The following is a 19,262-nucleotide window of genomic DNA, read 5'->3' as shown; positions in this document are numbered from 1 at the left end:
CTGAATTTCTGTAGTATGTTCCATTTGTGACATTTTTATATAGACATGTTATGATTTTTTGATATAGATAATTTATTACGAAAAGCAAGCTTTAGATAGAGTACTTCATGGGTTCCTGTGAGAAAGTTTAATATATTATTTCAGTACACAGAGATGAGACGAATTGAGGTCAGACAGATAAGAAGGTATATTTTCTTCAGGTTTTTTAGTTACACAGCATTGAAATATTGAAGAAATTTCCTAAGAAATACTAAATTAAATTTCCTGATGTTACAGCCATAAGAAGATTACGGCCAGTCAAATGGCCAACATTCAACTGGAAGATGAATGGAAGTGCATCAGTTCTCAGGTGAAATTATTTCTAGTTTTCTGGATGGAAGTTCGCTACCTCTTAATTCAGGTATGGTAGCTCCCTAATTGCCTCATTATGTTGGGTCAATGTGAAGTTAACCAGAAATTTTTAGTGCATCCAGCAAGAATAGAACCGATGACCATGCACACCGAGGTCGCACACGCTAGCAATGCGGCTGAAGTGGAATAATAATAATAATAATAATAATAATAATAATAATAATAATAATAATAATAATAATAATAATAACAACAACAACAACTTAAATATCTACTTTCTTTCTTAATGCTATCCATTCGCACCCGCAGATGGTAAATTTTGATGCCTATGATAACGAAAAAGAGTAGAAAAAGATTAAGAATACAGTATATAAATAATCTGCTGAAATCTTGTGCAGGGTTAGGAATAGAGTTTATTGGAAGATAAGTTTTTCTTTAAACATGTCTGTGTAAAGCTTTTCTTTAGTGACAAAAATTACCCACACAAAAGAGTCATAACATATCTATATGAAAATGTGACAAATGGAGCATACTACAGGAATTCAGAATCCATTTCGGTATCACTGTACTAAAGGTGAGAAGGTTTGAGTTGAATCAGTGCCCTGTCTACGCCATTGATCTTTGTTACCTTTACTTACCTAACTCGATGCATACAGCGGAGTGCCGTGCCCCGGGCCAGAAATAAGGGAGCGCAAAATTCAGAAGGAAAAAAAAGAAAATAAGGAAAGAAAAAGGGAGAGGAAAAACTACTTGGAATATTACTAGTGTGTACTTAAATCCTCTTCCTGCTTTAGGGCGTTGTTCTATAATGTTACTTATGTTAAGAAAATAATACATGTGCATATATACATATAAAATGAAAGGGGAAAAAAGTGTTCAAAATCAAGGAAAAGTAGGGTTTATTTTTGAAAATTATATTACGCTTAGCGCTAACAACCATGGTGGTGCTTCGCGACTTGTCTGTCGACCTGTCATACAGGGTGGCGCACGAAATGATCCACCATTTTTTTTCTTATCGTTTCAGAGGAACAAGAAATCGCAATGTACACTTTTACAGCAGTAGCAGTACAGTTTGGAGAAACAGTTGAAGAAGAAATTGACACCTAACTCACCCTGCCGCCGCTAGAGGGCTAGTTTTCAAGATGGTTGACAAGAGCAGATTGACCACAGAGCAGCGCTCAACAATCGTGCTTTTGTTCCATGAATCAAAAAGTGTTATTGTTGCCCAAAGACGGTTTCGAGAGAGGTTTAATACCCGATGGGCTCCCTCCAACAAAACCATCCACAGACTGTATGAAAACTTTCAGAGGGAAGGGACAATACTGTAGCCGAAGCGTCCTCGACAGAAGCCTGTGTGTTCGCTTCAGAATATTGAAGCTGTTAGAGTTGCAATGCAGAGGAGTCCTGGGAAGTCGACAAGAAAGGCAACAGTGCAACTTGGCATATCAAGACGTTCGGTTCAACGAATTCTGAAGAATGACCTCCATTTTTATCCATACAAGATGACCGTTGTGCAACTAGTGACAAATGATCACAAGCAGCAGAGATTAGTGTTCACGCAGTGGGCAGAGGGTAAGTAACGAATCCTTCACAACGTTTGGTTTTCTGACGAGGCGCATTTCCATTTGGACGGAGTGGTCAACAAACAAAATGTGCGTTTTTGGGCAAATGAAAATCCACGGTTGCTTCATGAAAAATAACACGCTCCCAGGATTACAGTGTGGGTTGCAATTTCCAGCGATGCACAGTTTCGAAGAAACAGTAAACAGTGAGCGGTACTTGACTATGCTCCGGAATAACTTTGTCCCGCAGTTGCTTGCTACTGCTTTGCCCATCAACACGCAGTGGTTCATGCAAGATGGAGCCAAACCGCACACTGCGAATGTTGTCTTGGATTTCTTACACGAAATTTTTCACATGCACGTTATTTCTGATCGGTTTCCAGACCGGTTTCATGCTGGACAATCTTGGCCACCTCATAGTCCTGATCTTAACTCATGTGATTACTTTCTGTGGGGGTATTTGAACGAAAAGATTTTTCCGAAACATCCCAACAATTTGGTAGAGCTCAGACGATTTCTTGTTCAGGCTTGCAGTGAAATTGATGAAAACATGTGTCGTCGAGTAGTGAATAACATCAGTGTTCGATTAGATGCAGTTCAGATCAACAATGGCGACCATATTGAACATGTTTTGAATTAGAACATTTCTCCACAGTACACTCTTTCTTGTGACGTGCATTTCTTTCTGTTCTGATTGTGAATAAAGTTTTTATTTAAAAAGAAAATGGTGGATCGTTTCGTGCGCCACCCTGTATGTACGAGGGCGCCGTCGTATACTCTCGCCCCGGGTGCCGATTTTCCACAGCACGGCACTGCGACATAGTAGGTATTTTATTGGCCTACTATACTATTGCATAAGTCTGACCATGACAGTGATTTTTCCTTCCTCTATTTTTACCATTTTTACTTTCGGGCGACGATAGGAGAAAAGAAAGTATGAACGTGAAGACGATAAGACAAGACTCATTTCATGGCCTCTACATGACGAAAAATGGATTTTTGGATGTCTGTCCATCTGTCCCGATGTAAACATGTTCACTTGTCTAGAGCTTTTCTATTTCAAGCGTGCCCTTGCCGGTGCTGCTATTCATGTATGTTTTCCCGTACTTCCCTCGAAAGAGGAAGGGCAAGTTGTTTTGGCCGAGATCTTTCAACAGTTGGATGCGCTCAGGGTTGCCACAACGAATCGTTTTACGGACTTCGCTGTGCACTGTCTTGTTACCTATTCTAAGTAGCCTACGATTTCACTAGTCAAGACCAAAAGACAAATTGGCAACATAGCTGACGTCATTCACTTCTTTCTCCAAAGCAAAGGGAAGGTTTCCTCCGAAAGAGGACAGCAAGGGTGGGGTCGAACTATGTTTCACATATTTTCCGAGGTCACACTTCAAATAGAAAGGCTCTAAAAGCCGTACCGTTAAACTTAACTCAACCCAATGAGATTAACAATTTCGTTCACATTTGTAAGTCAATGTTCCATTAACAACCCTATAATATGGCATAAGTAGTTTTTTCTAGGAAATGTGCCAAACGGGCAATTTATCCTTGACGTAAGTTTTCGGATCTGTTTTCTCAAAAACGACATACGCGACTTTGTTCATTTTTCATAAATATTTCATTACTAATTTGACAATTGGCAATAATTCGTGTCGAAAAACATCACAAGGGGTAGTTATTTTTAGGGGTGAGTTTATTCTCGATGATTTTCTCAAAAATGGCTCAGGCGATTTTGTTTATATTTCGTTACTAGACGTTTTATTAATAATCTAACAACATGGTATAACTCATTTGCTCTGAAAAATTCACACGGGGTAGGTTATTGTTGGAGGGAAGTTTAAAAAAAAAAAAAAAGAAAAACACGATTTTGTTCATACGTAATTAACAACTATAATCTTATGCAAATTACTTGTCACGAAGATATTTACAAGATTATATTATTATTATTATTATTATTATTATTATTATTATTATTATTATTATTATTATTATTATTATTTACTATTTCCGAAAATACCGTACAACTTATGCGATTTTGATGTATCATAAACAAATGTTTTATAAATAACCATAATATTTTACTTTTAGGCTGAGTTTTCTTCGATGGAAATTTTCCGGGAACAATTTTGCTCTTATTTTATAAATAAATATTTCAGTAGTTGCTGCATCGTAACATGATTTAGTTTAGGAAATTAGAGCAAGAAAATTCAGTGCGGGGGGCCGTTCCTCATCGTATTTACACACATAAAGGTGAATTCAAAGAAATGGACTTCATAAAACATTTTCTCTTTTCCTATAAACTATTTATTGGTACATTTCCTATAACCCGTAATTCTAACTTTGCACAGCGTAAAAATACCTGTTTCAACAGAAATATATATATATATATATATATATATATATATATATATATATATATATATATATATATATATCCTACTATGTGTGTGTGTGTAGTCTACGCATGGTAAGTTCAGAATGCTTTTATTTTCCGAAACAGGAACTTTCACAGTTCGCCTTTAGTATATAAAAATGTTGTCTTGGGCTCCCCCAAGGAAAACTTCCTAGATACTCCATATAATAGATTCACGTGGTTTAGATTATTTCTTTTATATCTATATTATTAGACCCTATATAAAAGAGTAAAAGGGACTCGCTCATCAACATAGAGGCCATACTATTATAACTAAAACATAAAATTTGAACAGATAACTCCCTTGCCATGAAAACAAGTGATAAAGGATTTTTTAAATAAGTATTCTAAGGGAGGTTAAATGGAGTTCAAATCTTTTTCCCAAGAATGAAGTATCTCACATTAAGATAAAACTTTGCATACGAGCTTCCCATTAAAAATAACAACACATTTTTTTTTTTTTTTTTTTTTGGAAATTCTACTCTTAAATAGGAAAAAGGGGACATTTTCTACCTTCAAATTTCGACTCTCAATTGTGAAACTCCCTTCACTCAAGTTTAAGATGTGGAATTTGGTATTTAAACTCTTAATTAAAAATAAGAAAATCCAGGTTTCGACAATTCCGATTCTAATTGGGAAAAGGAACAATTTATATAATATTCAAATTTCCGATTATTTACTTGAGTATTCGTTTAAGGTAAGAAGTCTGGTATATTAACACCAAATTAAGACTAATTAAAAGCGTTTCAGCTTTTTTTTTTTAATCGGGGACAATCTCCAATATTAAATTTTTCGATTCTTTATTCAGAAAACACTTAATGTGAGTATTTACCTAAGCTGCAGGCATGAAATTCGATATATAACATTGTTGCAGTCAGTGGTGGATCTAACCCGGGGCCGGGGAGGCCTAGGCCCCCCAGTATTTTGAATGATAACAATAATTTAAACTATTATTTATAGTAAACTTATGATATAGGCTATTTATCATAGTTACGGTTTGTCTGTCCCCCAGTTTTTACATTCTAGATCCGCCTCTGGTTGCAGTCTTTTCGCCAATTTTTCTTCTAAAAAGATAAAAGAGGGGGGAATTTTTCCAATATTCAAATTTCCGGTTTTATATTCGTCAAACCTTATTTTTCCCGTGTGAAGAATGGGCATTTCTATTGTTTTATAATAAGCACGAGTCAATTTGCTCTGGTAAACATGTATAAATTGAATTCCATTTGAGGGGTCGGGCTCCTTTTGCCAGCCGTGGGTACACCCCTGGCTACTTAATAATTTAAGGTTAACACCTAGAATTGCAAACACATCCCGTATCTGAGCTGGCTGCTGTGGTCAGCCCGCAACCACAGCATGGCTATTGTGTTAGAGCAAACTTAGTACTATGAGAAGCAGTAGAACCAAGGCTAGATTAATTCATCTGGAGGACCGGGGCTAGAAAACAATATGTGGCCTCTGCTGAATTCACCTAATACATTTCTGTGGGAAAGTGGCCCCAGGTCTCCCCTTCGGTGCGAGCGCTCGAAACAGTGTAGAAAGCTTTTTCAGGTCAGCCATCCTGAATGAGGTTTTCATTATTCACACCAGGTGAATGCCGGGGTGGTACCTAACTTATAGGTCCCAGGTCGTTCCTTTCCCTTTCCCCGGATAGTGTGCTTGCCGAGGGACGTCATCTCTCATACGTGACGGGCTAAATGGCCATAGATGCCGAAAGCCCAGAAATCTAAAGCCTAAAATTCCTTACAGTAGGAAAGGTAAGGGAATATGTTTCATATTTTTGGTCATATTTTATGATAATAATTGTATCTTCATGGTTCTTTTCAGATAGCCAGTTTAGATTTTGATCAGAGTGAAGGCCCCTATTCACCTGGAGGCCCGGGGCTATACCCCCCTTAACCCGGTCCTAAGTAGAACGTTAGGATGCAGTGAAATGAGCAGATGGTGATAGTGTAAAATGTTCAACCTCTCTGATTTCCGAAGAGCTCTCGCTTATGTGGTGGGAGCGTGAAGAAAGGGTAAAGGTGCTCATGTGTTTCCGATTCCATGTTAAGCTCTAGGTCAACGTCTCATATAGCCTATATGCTGAAAGGGACGCTAAACTAAAATCAAATCAAATCACGACTCAAGCTGTAATTTCTTTCTATGCAGGAGAGTATTCTTAAATTCGTAAATTTTCTATTAAGTAATGGAATATTCCTGCAATTAGTACTGCTTTATCAGTTAAAACTTACATTATAAAGAATTAAAACGAAATATTCAATGTACCACTAGGGATGAGCACGAGCAAGTTCGAGCGAGTTTTCATTGAAACTCAACTAGACTCAAAACAGACATCTTTGAGCTCGACTCGAAAAATTTTCTCAAACTCGACTCGAATTTGACTCGAGTTTCGAGTCGAGCCAAATCGAGTAAAATGCTATGTAGTTCCATGTACTTTCTTCAAGTATCCTACATAGACAATACAATTATTATCAATGATACTTACTACTACTACTAATTATTATTATTATTATTGTTATTATTATAACACCGTATATAAACATGAAAGATAGGCTGTTTGTATCTGAATACTAAAAACTAGTTGGCTGGTGTCCTCGGTAGTCGTGAAATCTTGGAGGCAAGGTTCTGGGTTTGAGTTCCGGAGGAGCAAGTATTCGGGCTCGAGCCAAAAATTATTAAAAGTTCTAGGGCGACAGCCAAACATGTTCAAAACTGTTCGGCCCGGGTTTTGTCAACGGCTCAAGTGGCTTGGCTCACAGCTCATTCACTATCGAGCCGAGTCAATAGCTCACCCAACCGAGCTGGCTAGAGCCGATGGCTCACCTGTGCCGAGTCGGTGGCTTGTCCTAACCGAGCCGGCTCGAGTTGAACCGAGCTGAGCCGGTTGTCATCACTATCCGGGTTGGGCTTCTGCTCGCGCTCAAAACTTCGACCGTGCAGATCTGTCTTGATAAGAACTATCTACTTATATTGGTGCTCACGACATTTAAGGCTGTCTAGTTATAAAAATCCATTGTCGTTAATCGAGACGAGACGAGATGCGACCAAACTAAAAATATAATATCGTGTGCAACACTAAAAACAGTCCACATTACTGCTTATATTTCTCATGGTTTTCGCTTTCCAGTCTAATAAGACAATGATTTCAAAACGAGTTGAAATGAGCGGTGTCTTCCTGTTCTGCCTAATTCCTGTTCTGCCTAATGACCCTCCAGCACTTTGTAACGCATTTTTGATATAATCTTATGTTTAGGCAGAACAGGAATTCCTTTTCTGCCTCATTTACGCAAAAAGGGATATTTAGATTTAAGGGAAATTTAATACTATTTTCCCGACAATTCCTGATTCCTTTGTGTATGATTTAGACAGCACCTCATTTAACACCGCAAGGTTTACTAGTGTGACACATTTTCTTCGTTCTGCCACTGCTGCTGCTGAAACTTCATTCGGCGGGTAATAAATATCTTCTCTGCCACTGAAATCTTCCATCTGCCGTAGGTAACACGAATTTTGGAGCTCTCGTCTGTACGCCTTGTCTATATGAAGTTTCTTTCCTCAATCATGAACTTGCGGTTCAATAATGACATATCCATCTCGTTGTATTTCTGTCTAATGTACTTAAAAAAAAAATAAATCAAAAACTCTGATTGGAGGAGAGGCAGCGCTTTCAGCCAATCACAGACCACCATTTGTTTACTTTTTCGGAAAGTGATCTTACCAATGGAAAAAAGCAGAATTTCTATGACTCACAGTTCAAAATGAAATTGTTTTAAGTGTGAAATCAGGGTGAAAGTTTAAAACGCAATCAAAGTTTTGAGAGTGTGCTATTTGAATATTAGTGTCAACAGTGTAAAGTCAGAATGACAGTATTTGTGAATTCAAAGTATGATGGAAAAATGTTATGAAGGGCATTTATACCGTACTAATAGATGATTTAATATGTAGACGCTGTAGCTTACTGTTTACATTTATAACAATGAAGTATGATTTTTAAAGTTTCGAAGTTTTGTTCTATATATATATATATATATATATATATATATATATATATATATATATATATATATATGACTTTAAGAAGTTAAAACTGTATTTCCTTTCCGATATTTTAATTTGTTATTGTAGAGCAAACTTTGTTCTTCTAAAATTTCATTTGTAGGTATTTGGAAGTATTCATCTCTAATAAACTGTGTGATTTTACTCAACGAAATTGTAGTGGTTTGTTTTTTACATTATATCGAACACTTTCACTACGTTTGTTATACTAAAAATGATTTTTAAGAGTATTTGGTCACATGAAACAATTCGTTCCACTCGCGTGTTCAATCTAACCAACCAACCCTCACTCGCACATTAAAAGTGTTCTGGAATGACATTTGAAAATCAAGGGGAAATAGGTACTAATAAATTTCCCTCAAATTTAAATATCGCTTTTGCGTGAATTAGGCAGAACAGGAATTAGACACAACAGGAATTCCTATTCTGCCTAAAGATAAGATTAGATAAAATTGTGTTACAAAGTGCTGGAGGGTCGGCAGAACAGGAAGGAACCAAATCGAGCTGAACGAGCGAGCCATTTATCAAACTCGAAACTCGACCTCAAAACAGTGACTCAGCTCGGAACTCGACTCGAGGAAGTTACCTTTGACTCGACTCGAAACTTGATTCGAATTCGCTTCGAGTTTCGAGTCGAAGTAGAGTTTAGCTCGACTCGTGCCCATCCGTCCTATATACCACGGTTATGCACTTTGAGATAAAGAAGCGATAAATGGAAATGGTTGTGTAATAATCAGTGAAATGCGAATGGAGGTTACAAATGATTATTTCAGGTTCTCCGGGGGAAAGGGGATTGAAGTAGTACTACCGAAAATACTGGGAATCCAAGTTGAGCACAATCTGACAGAATTTCGTAGTTCCGAAGGAGAAATTGCTCCTTGGGCGTCATCCTAAAATCAACATTGGTGAGTACACAGAAGTGGAAAAATCCACAATGTTCTCCAGTACAAAGTCATGTCGTGGGATCACTAATGGATTCAGAAGGATCGAAGGATCGTTTGCGGGAGTGTGGTTTGCTTCTTGGAAGATGAGCGTAGCCTCAAAGTGACCAGAATTTTAATTTACAAAAATTGGACGCATATAAATGCAGGACTGGAGGGGGGTGTAACCTGATTCCCAGATTCCATTTTGGGACTTTTTTTTTTTTTTTATGAAAGTATATTCTTTCTGTAGATTTAAATTAAATACGCACTTCCATTTCGGAAGCGTGGCGGTGTCATCCACTTTACACATAGTCACCGCAATATATCAGACGCGCTGTCTTGCGCAGTACTTGCACAAAAGAAAATACAATATTGACAATAGCATTCATTTTAACGAAAGAGTGTACAATTTGCTCTAGTTATTTATATTTTGAATAACAATTGCGGGACAACAGTTGAAAAAAAGCTCAGTCTACGCGAAAATTAGTAACAAAAGTATACATGCATAAAGAATAATACAAAATGTCAACAAATAACAAAAGACGTCATGATATTTCTATCTACATTTCTTGGTAGCTTAAAAATAACACAATAATTAATTATAAAGTGACGTTTAATAGTATAAGGCACACAGTGTTCTTAGTGGACCAAAATATAGGAGAGAAACCTTTACATATTGCTTTCATTTCTGTTTATATCAGGATATAATTCAGCAAATTGAAAATTGAAAAGAAACCTGAACTCCAAGGATGTTTTAGTGGTTCCGTGATTATTCCACGTGGTGGTGATTGCCTAAGCATTAATTTCGTGGCTTTCCCCCGAAATAAGATTGTTATGCTTTTTTCCCTTAAAAGAACTGGTCTGCTCACTCAAAAAACAAGATCAAGTACAGGAGAATGAAATGGATACACTTTCTAATACATAATACTAATCATGACTACATTTAAACCTAATACTTTACTACTAACAGGAACCAAGAGCGACGGTTTAAAGTTAAACTATAGCAGTAACATTTAAAGAAATAAATTCTGAATATAAATCCTATATAAATATAATATACTGCAGTACTCCTTAACCATATAAATCACTACTAAGGTAAATGCACAATCTATTCAATAAAATACTGCAAATAATGTAATAACAAAAATATCAATAATAAACTTTCTCTTACACGAACTCAACAGGAATTTTGTCAGATCTAGCACGAAATGTGTATAAATTTTAAATGAATTAAAATTTTATAGAATGACAATATAAGCCATTATAATATAGTAAAAAACAAACAAACAAAAAAAAAAAAAAGATTAGCAAAGTTTACAACAAAACGAACAAAAGATCAGAAATGGAAAACCAAAGTGTTGTTTAAGTTCATTATTGCACACAAACTATGTTTCCGACTACATACCGACTGGCGACATTATTTGACAATATCAGATATTTGAAAAAAAAAAAGCAAATTAAAATTTAATTTTGAAAAATTCTCAAAACTTCTTTCAAAAACTTTTTCGAGTTCGTCCATCTTTATTGATTTTGTTTGCGATTTAGACACATCCAAGAAGTTCAACTTTAGACTCAGACTCATGAATTTTGGAGAATACCAACGAATTGAAAATAATTATGAGCAAAAACCACGACGTCTGAAAAACACAACGACCTTAGTCATTTTCCAGTCCATCTCTATGTAAGTTACAGCACAAACTCATATCTACGTTCGTTCTTGTTCTTGGAAAATCTATCGATGACACGATCGTAATCTACGTTTAGTGTATCTCGCTACGTATACGCCAGGCCACTAAGTCGCTGCACCCATCCGGGATCGTAGCCATGTCTTAAACCTTTTTAGTGGTAAAAATGTTCTTTCGGCTGATGCTCCGTATAGGGTATTTTGTCCGAATACACCTCTTTTGTAGTGGTAAAATTGAGTATAGCAATGTAAGAAAAGAAAAAAAAGAAAAGCATTACACTAGACTAGGAACAGGGGCTCGGAAATTGGCTGTATTGAGTAGTATAATTTCTTAAATGCAGCTTTTTAGAAACATAGTATAATTATAGCTATGCTTAAAACAACAATAAAATTCGGCTAAGTAGGGCTTCGTCCAGATCCCCAGTTTGCTCGGCATACGACTTCGCGCAATATAACAGATGCTCCTACGCAGTAGCGTACGCAGGAATTTATTTCGGGAAGGGTTCAAACTTAATATGAAGGTATTTTATATTAAAATTCCTAAAATTGCCCCTAAAGTTAAGCTAAATTTACACAAAAGTCGAATTTTGGGGGGGGGCGGACCCCCAGGACCCACCCTCTGCGTACGTCCCTCCTCCTACGTGCTACTGTGGCACAATATTTCGCGTTCTTCCTTCTGTATCTTTGATATAAAATTGGATTGAGCTAAAACTGTATCACGAAATTCAAACACTTCATAAGGCATTTTAGTGACCACTCCAAATTTTCATTTTCTTCTACGAGAAGTGACAAAAACGCTCAAATACATGTTTAATTATTTTAAATGAAAAATCAAACTACCAACTTTCATGGTTCTAACCGTAAGGGGTCCCGAGGTATGGACATCTTATAATAATAATAATAATAATAATAATAATAATAATAATAATAATAATAATAATAATAATAATCCAACCTCTTTTCTTCTCTTCTAGGTAAAATATCAGAAACGCTGAAATAAGTATTAAATTATTTTAAGTGAGAAGTCCATATACCAAATTCCACGTTTCTAAACCTCAAAGATTCTTAGATATTGATATCTTATTATAATAATTGCAATCCTGCCCCTTTTCCTTTCCACCTATTTTTCCCCATTTTACTAAAGTATCAAATTATTTTAAATGAGAAATTCAAATACTAAATTTCAAGTCTCTAACCTTAAGGGATTCGGAGAGATGGCCATCTTACCCCATTCCCCTTCTCTTCTTCGAATTTTCAAAAAATCATTCCTTAATGATACCCTACATCACAAATCTTACATACTGTCCGAATTTCAGGTTTCTAGCTTAAGTGGTTTGGCCTATGCGAAGATTAGTTATTCACTCAGAACTTCGTCTTTTATAAATAATAGCTTGTGTTATTTCTCACGAAAAGATGAAATGAAATTAAAAGTCATAATGAACTCCTGGTGCCTTCCTAATATTTTCGTGTTGAACCCCAAAGTCACGTCTCTCTCTGTTGATCTAGTAGCTGGCGAACGTACCTTTGATCTTTCATGCATGAGCAGCGTTGCCAGACTCACTGCTCGGAGTTATTCCAAAACCTGATCGAAATTATGCTAGATTCGGTCAAATTATGCTAGATACTCATAATTACTAATTCAGGACTTTTAAAAGAAAGAAAAGAAACCGAAGTTGAGATACGATAACGTAACTTAAAATACGAAGAGCGCAAGAATGCGTGGATAGAACTCAATACTTCACGCACCAAAGCTTTAACTCAACTAAACTAGTGCATTCCTTGCCAGACTCAATGGCGTATTGCAAAGTGTTTGTTTACAAATTTTGAAAGAAAATTACCTCGCAGCATAAGCGGAGTTGGGAATTGTCTGCTGGTCGGCCTCGGACCTTTCATTTCAGGAATAAAGATGGTCATGAAGTCAGAAATAAAGATGGTGAAGTTGTCAAAAAGTTGGGGGGGGGGGGAGAATGGCCTCCATATCTCCGCCCATTCCTCGCAGTTAAAGGATTAGAAAACCCTGGGTGGAGCCACAAGAAAAAAGCCCAAAGCCCTTTCTAACTTACTTCGGAAAATAAGACTGCCTGTATGGTTTACCAACTCTATGAATCAATGGAAGAGGATACATTTCTGCCGTCCTTTTTCTTCCCACGACCAACTTCTTTCTCATCTCCAGCTTTTACGGCTTTTTTATAAACTTGCTGAAATTATGCTAGATTTGGGCAGGATGCTAAAAGCAAGATGCTAGATGCTAAAGACATGCAAATTATGCTAGATCTAGCATCATTATGCTAGATCTGGCAACGCTCTGCATGAGGTTCCGTGGTTTGATTCCTGGTGAGTGATCATTGAACGCACTACAGTAGTTGAGGTTCTAGTTCTCGTTAAGTAAAGCTAGACATAAATACATATCAATCAAGCAATTAACCCAGCGTTTCCCAACCGGTGTACCGCGAATGGGCCGCTGGTGTGCCGCGAGGAATTCGAAACAAATTATTAATTCTATAGGAACCAAATTGCAAGACATAGGGGAAAATGTATATTTGTATTTCACATTACTATGAACCTCTACTATAAATCTACAATTTTAAGTTTCATACTGTGTTACTTTTCTGTACATTTTTAATGTTGAAAAACGTATTTATCATTTTCATGACCATTATTGCTTCTTTATTGTTGCAGACTATTTCGTAACTTGAAATTCTAATTTATCATTCAATAAATTCAACAGAGCAAACGTGCATACAAATTATCTACATTTGTGTTTTTTAAAAGTATAGGAGATTTGTTTATTTATTCGTTATTTAGTGATCTTCCCTTTTAGTTAAAGGTTAGATACAGTTTTCGAAAGAGAAAGTAGATTTTTAAAAACCCGAGTCGTATATTTCATTGCAATTGTTTTCTATTTTAAAATCAGAATGAAAAATAAGCATAATGAATTACCACGGGGGAAAATCAATGATCGAGCTTTCTTCTCTGTAAGAAGGAGATCATTAATCACATAAAAAATACCACGGTATTTTATATTTACAAATAATAATAGTAATATATATATATATATATATATATATATATATATATATATATATATATATATATATATATACAGTATATATAATATGGGTGTGCCGCGAGAATTCAAGTTACACATGTAGTGTGCCGCAAGTTGAAAAAGGTTGGGAAACGCTGAATTAACCAATCGAAAAGTCACAGATTCAAATAGCTTTTCCGTAACAAGCGCTGAAGATTCTATATTTAAGATAAAGGTAATTGAAGTTTCGGAACGCGAATTCCATTTCCATATCCTTTTTCTAGGAGAAAATTTTAAAATATACATTTTTAGTTCAAAGAGTGAGCCATCTTACCCTTCTTCCTACAGCTGTTGGTCCAATCACACTCTCGCTCCTTTGGGGCTTGTGACTGCCTCAAGGAACTAGGAACAGAAATTCAATTCAAATATGTCTATATTAAGTACCACACATTTTGATTAGACTCTGCTAGGCTTGTCATACAGAATGAATCGGTCAGGAAAAGAACATATTTGTATTTTCTAACGATAAATGCTGGAATTAAAAAAAAAAAATAAATAAAAAACTTTGGGGGCGGTCACCTCTCCGCCTCCCTTGGATCCGCCAGTGCATGGGATCACATCTAGGACACACTTATCACAGGTAAATACTCTGCCAATGAGTCGCTCTGTTCACTAATTTCCATTTCTTAGTTCTTGCACTAATTACTTCCATTAGTGATTTATCAATTTTTTTTTCTTTTAGTATAACGTGCCACGATTATGCTTGTAAGGCTAAGGCAAACGGAGGATTAAGGAAAATAAATGATGGAAAAATGGTGGAATGAGAAATTGGGAGACCCTGAGAAAACTCATGGACACGATGTTGTCCACCACAAACTAATTTGTTCGGGGATCGAGGCAGGGACCCCTCACACCAGAGGTAAGGATTTTACCATTGAGCGACCGTGACAACATTATATCATCAAGAGGAAAGTGATTCAAGCCACATCATTTCAGGATTTTGAGTACATACCTTAATATGACAAGTGTTTCCTTTTTCATTCTGTCTCGTTCAAGGGAGATTAAGCCCGGAAACCCTCCCTTACATATCACTATCCTGAACTACAAGAAGGTATGCTAGTCAAGAAAGGATACAATAGCGGCTCTTAAGGGAAGTCACATCAGTAAGAATTTATATTTTATTGCTACAAGCTGTATATAAGAATTAGTACATTAGGTAAGCTTTCTTCCCTTAACTTGTAGGATTTTTTTTTTTAACTGATGTGGCTTCCCTGAAGAGCCTCCATGGTATGGTAACGCTGACAACAACACTTATTGGTATCAGGTGAAGAGGACATTTTGATGGACAGTTATTTTTGTATAATGGAAAGGGTAACTTTATATTATTTGACATATAATACGTGTCTAGGGGGAGTCAGGAGGAGCGCTTGAATCGTTACTGCATCATGTTTGAGTTTTGTATGAAGCTTCTTATCTCCTATAGGGTGTCCAATATACAATACAACCCCGAGTTTGGGATGGTAGAACTTTTGAACCTGAAGTGATACACAAATAATGGTTATACCAAAATGAAGCCTTGTTGATGAATATATTTTTAAACTAGGAAGCAACGATTGAAGTACACTAGAAACCACACAGTGTTGCCAGATTTAACCGAAAGTGTAAATCTTTTTTTTTTTTTTTTTTTTGCAAAACATGGAAATTGACTCATAACACATACGTATCGATGTTCTGTCGTTAATTTTCAGTTTGTTTAGTTGGAGTAGCTTGGAAACTATGGGACAGAAAAAAGAATGTTTCATTCCCACCGATAACTAATCGGATGTGGCCTCTGTAAGGGGGAACTAGGGAAATCGTAGTTTTCATAAATTAACACTCTAAATTGGCAACCCTGCTGATGTTTCAGTGCATCAAAAGGTATGTTAAGAATTTGTCTAAGTTATACAATTCCTGAAAACAATGAAAAACAAACTTTCAAATTATCATGATAAAATTTTTACTTACATGCACTCGCCAACACTGCTATTCATTTCTATGGATCTATTTAAGGCAAGAGGTATACAAGAACAATTCTTGAACTATTCAAGACCTGGAAACGAACATTCGCAGAGCCTTTGAGAACATTAACACATCTAATCTTCGTAAAGTTGCTGTGAACCTGGTGAAACGTGTGAATCAAAACAGGGGATACTCCCAGCATCCGCTGTAGAGCTGGTAACTCATTTCTGATACTAGCAGTGTAAGTAAACGTTTTATTATGATAATTTCAAAGTTTGTTTTTCATTGTTTTCAGGAATTGCATAATGTAGACAGATTCTTAACACACCTTTCGATGCACTGAAACATCAGCAAGGTTGCCAGTTCAGAGTGTTAATTTATGGAAACTACGATTTCCCTAGTTCCTCCTTACAAGTCTCATCCGATTAGTTGTCGGTGGAAATAAAAAATTCTTTTTTCTGCTCCATAGTTTCCAAGTTGCTCCAACTAAACAAACTGAAAATTAACAACAGAACATCCATATGTATGAGTTATGAGTCAATTTACATGTTTTGCAAAAAAAAAAAAAAAAAAAAAAAAAAAAAAAGATTTACCCCTTTGGTTACATCTGGCAACACTGTGTGTTTCTAGTGTATTTCAATCGTTGCTTCCTAGTTTAAAAATATATGTATGAACAAGGCTTCATTTTAGTATAACCATTATTTGTGTATCACTTCAGGTTTAAAAGTTCTACTATGCCAAACTCCGGGTTGCGTTGTATATTGGACACCCTGTATAATAACACATTAAGTATTCTGACTTACTGCTTACGTTCGACCTGAACCGTATGTTTTTTCTCGAAGATTTTGAATACATACCTTAATATGACAAGTGTTTCCTTTCCCATTATATCTTGTTCAAGGGATATTAAACCCGGAAATCTCCCCTTATGTATGACAGTATTCTGAACTACAAGTAGGCAAGGGCGTCCATGTTATAGTTTCCAAGGGGGGGGGGGCAAGTATAAGCGACGTTTCAAATTTTGCTGTAACTAATGTAAAAATTATATTGGATTTTCGATATTCTGAAGTACAATTTCCTTTAGGGGGGCAAGCGCCCCACCTTGCCCCCCTGATGGGCGCCCTTGCAAGTAGGTCCTTTAGTCAGAAAAGCTTTAAATGGCTACTCTTAAGGAAAGTCACATCGGTAAGGAGCATCAAGTATAGTTTGACATGAACACAATATAAACTAAGGTATTTTGTGAAAATATAGCGTAAATAAATAAATAATAATATTAAAAGAAAAGTTATGATAATTACCTTTTCCTAACGTATTTGATGACGTAGGTCTATAGCACTTTTTGGTGACATTGAAGTTTTGGGTTTAGCGGATGCAAATGTCCAAATTCTTAAAGCTTCGTCCGCACCAGCGGTTGCAAGTCTTGTTCCATCTGGACTCCACAGTAAATATAGAACCCTCCCTGTATGACCTTCCAATTTCCCCACTATATCATTCATGGAAGACCACACTATCACTTCACTACACTCTTGGTCTTGCAACCAATGCGAGGATACCAACTCGCCAGTATAAGATGACCACTCTAAACTGTATATGGAAGATTTTGAAACTTGTTTCGCTAGCATACTTTGTGTTTTAACATTCCACACATACAGTTTTCCACTACTACCAGGTCCACTCGTGCACAAATAAGAAGGTTTCCAGGGATGCCAAGCAATAGCTCGAACAGTTTGCAAATAATCTACTTCATACAGTGGCGACGGCCCTGGCCAAAGCCAAATTCTTATGACACCGTCTTTACCGGAGGATGCTAAATAGTGACCGTCTGGTGAAAAACGTAATGTCACAACCGCACCTGTGTGAGCCCAAATTACATTTACACCTTGATGTTGTTTTGGTGAAAAAACAGACACAGTACCTCTTGTACATCCACTGACAAAATCACCTGAATTATTTTGCGGGGGATAAGCTAAACAAACCACCACACACTTTCTGGTCCCAGATCCACAATTACACTCCACTTGATACTCCATCTTCTTATCTTGTACTCTCCAAACTTCTATAGATCCATTACTGGTCGCTAGCGCTAGTAACTCTCCATCATTATCCCACTTCACAGCAGTAAAATAATTAGGCGAAATATCTGTTAGTTCAAGGTGTTCGTTTGTTTGTGTATGCCACAGAAACACAGAATCTCGGAGAGCGGCAGTTATGTAATCCGTAGCTCCCCAATCCATAAGATTGAACGTGAGAGAATTTCGAAAATACGGCAAGTCCAAAACAGCTTGCGTTGTAGTACAAAGTTTCTTCTTACGTCGTTTAATGGGCCACTTAAATTCGTTTTCTACAGTCTGCAAAGAAGGGTACAAAACTCGGTTACTACTGCAATGTGGTTTCACTATATCATCTAAATGCTTACGATATGCTCTACTAGTAGCAACATTTTCTGCTGCTAGTATATTTTTCTTGGAGCATTCAGTTGCAAGATTATGATGCGCAATATCTACATCAAAGTCCGTTCTACGAGGAATAAATCGATCAACACTTTCACGACGACTTGCCTTATTCCTGTTCGGAATAAAGCACTTTCTAGTTTGACCAATGTTCATGTCTTGTCTTAAATATGAAGATGACAATGGCAATAGAACCTTAAAAGTGAAACTTCTTTATACACAAAACAAACTTTAACACTTCCACCTTACGGCACTTTACGTTAGTTGAACTCACTAAACACCAGAGGGAAGGACGGCTAGGAATGAGATTGAAGCAAGGACCAATGTGCTATACAGTAGCTGACACCTGGTATTCGCTTATGAACTAATACGTTCAAATGTATTTTCAATGTTAAACCTTGTATCACATCCACACTGTCTCCTGTCCTTAGAACGTAGTAAACAGAAAACTTAGACAATTAAATAACATTTCCTTATGCATCCTTATGATTTTTCAATAGTGACAGTAACGTTCCTATACGTAGGAAGAACTAAAACAGAGGTATAGTCAGGTATAGTCAGGTTTTTTTTCTAGAGGTATAGTCAGTGATGATCGTAAGGTTTTACGCGGGGGGAGGGACTTAAAATACACAGTGGCATACCGGGTATTCTAACAATATTAGTGTAGGAAAACTGAAACTCCGATTTTCGATAGAAAGGATTAACTATTCCACAGAGAGCAGGGACGTACTGGTGGGAAGGTCTTGGGGATCCGGATGCCGTCCAAAATCCCGACTTTTCTAAATTTAGTCTAATTTTAG

The 19,262-nt window shown here is 36.6% G+C and overlaps 1 protein-coding gene across 2 annotated transcripts in view; it reads right to left on the bottom strand.

The window, feature by feature from the left end:
• The window catches only part of LOC145680871 (cell division cycle protein 20 homolog), a 101,357-nt gene extending 82,484 nt beyond the window's left edge, over positions 1–18,873 (bottom strand). Inside the window, exon 1 of one of the 2 annotated variants that reach the window (XM_081752011.1) lies at positions 17,311–18,873. In XM_081752011.1, coding sequence (XP_081608137.1) covers positions 17,317–18,618 — 1,302 coding nt within the window. In that variant the 5' untranslated portion in view covers positions 18,619–18,873 and the 3' untranslated portion in view covers positions 17,311–17,316. The remainder of the gene's footprint in view (positions 1–17,310) is intronic. The other variant, XM_081752010.1, reaches the window with a different exon arrangement.
• Positions 18,874–19,262: the final 389 nt, after the last annotated feature.

Source organism: Thermobia domestica, chromosome 3 (assembly GCF_964235325.1).
Source record: "Thermobia domestica chromosome 3, izTheDome1.hap1.1, whole genome shotgun sequence".
NCBI lineage: Eukaryota > Metazoa > Arthropoda > Insecta > Zygentoma > Lepismatidae > Thermobia > Thermobia domestica.
This window is presented reverse-complemented; position numbering and strand designations above follow the sequence as displayed.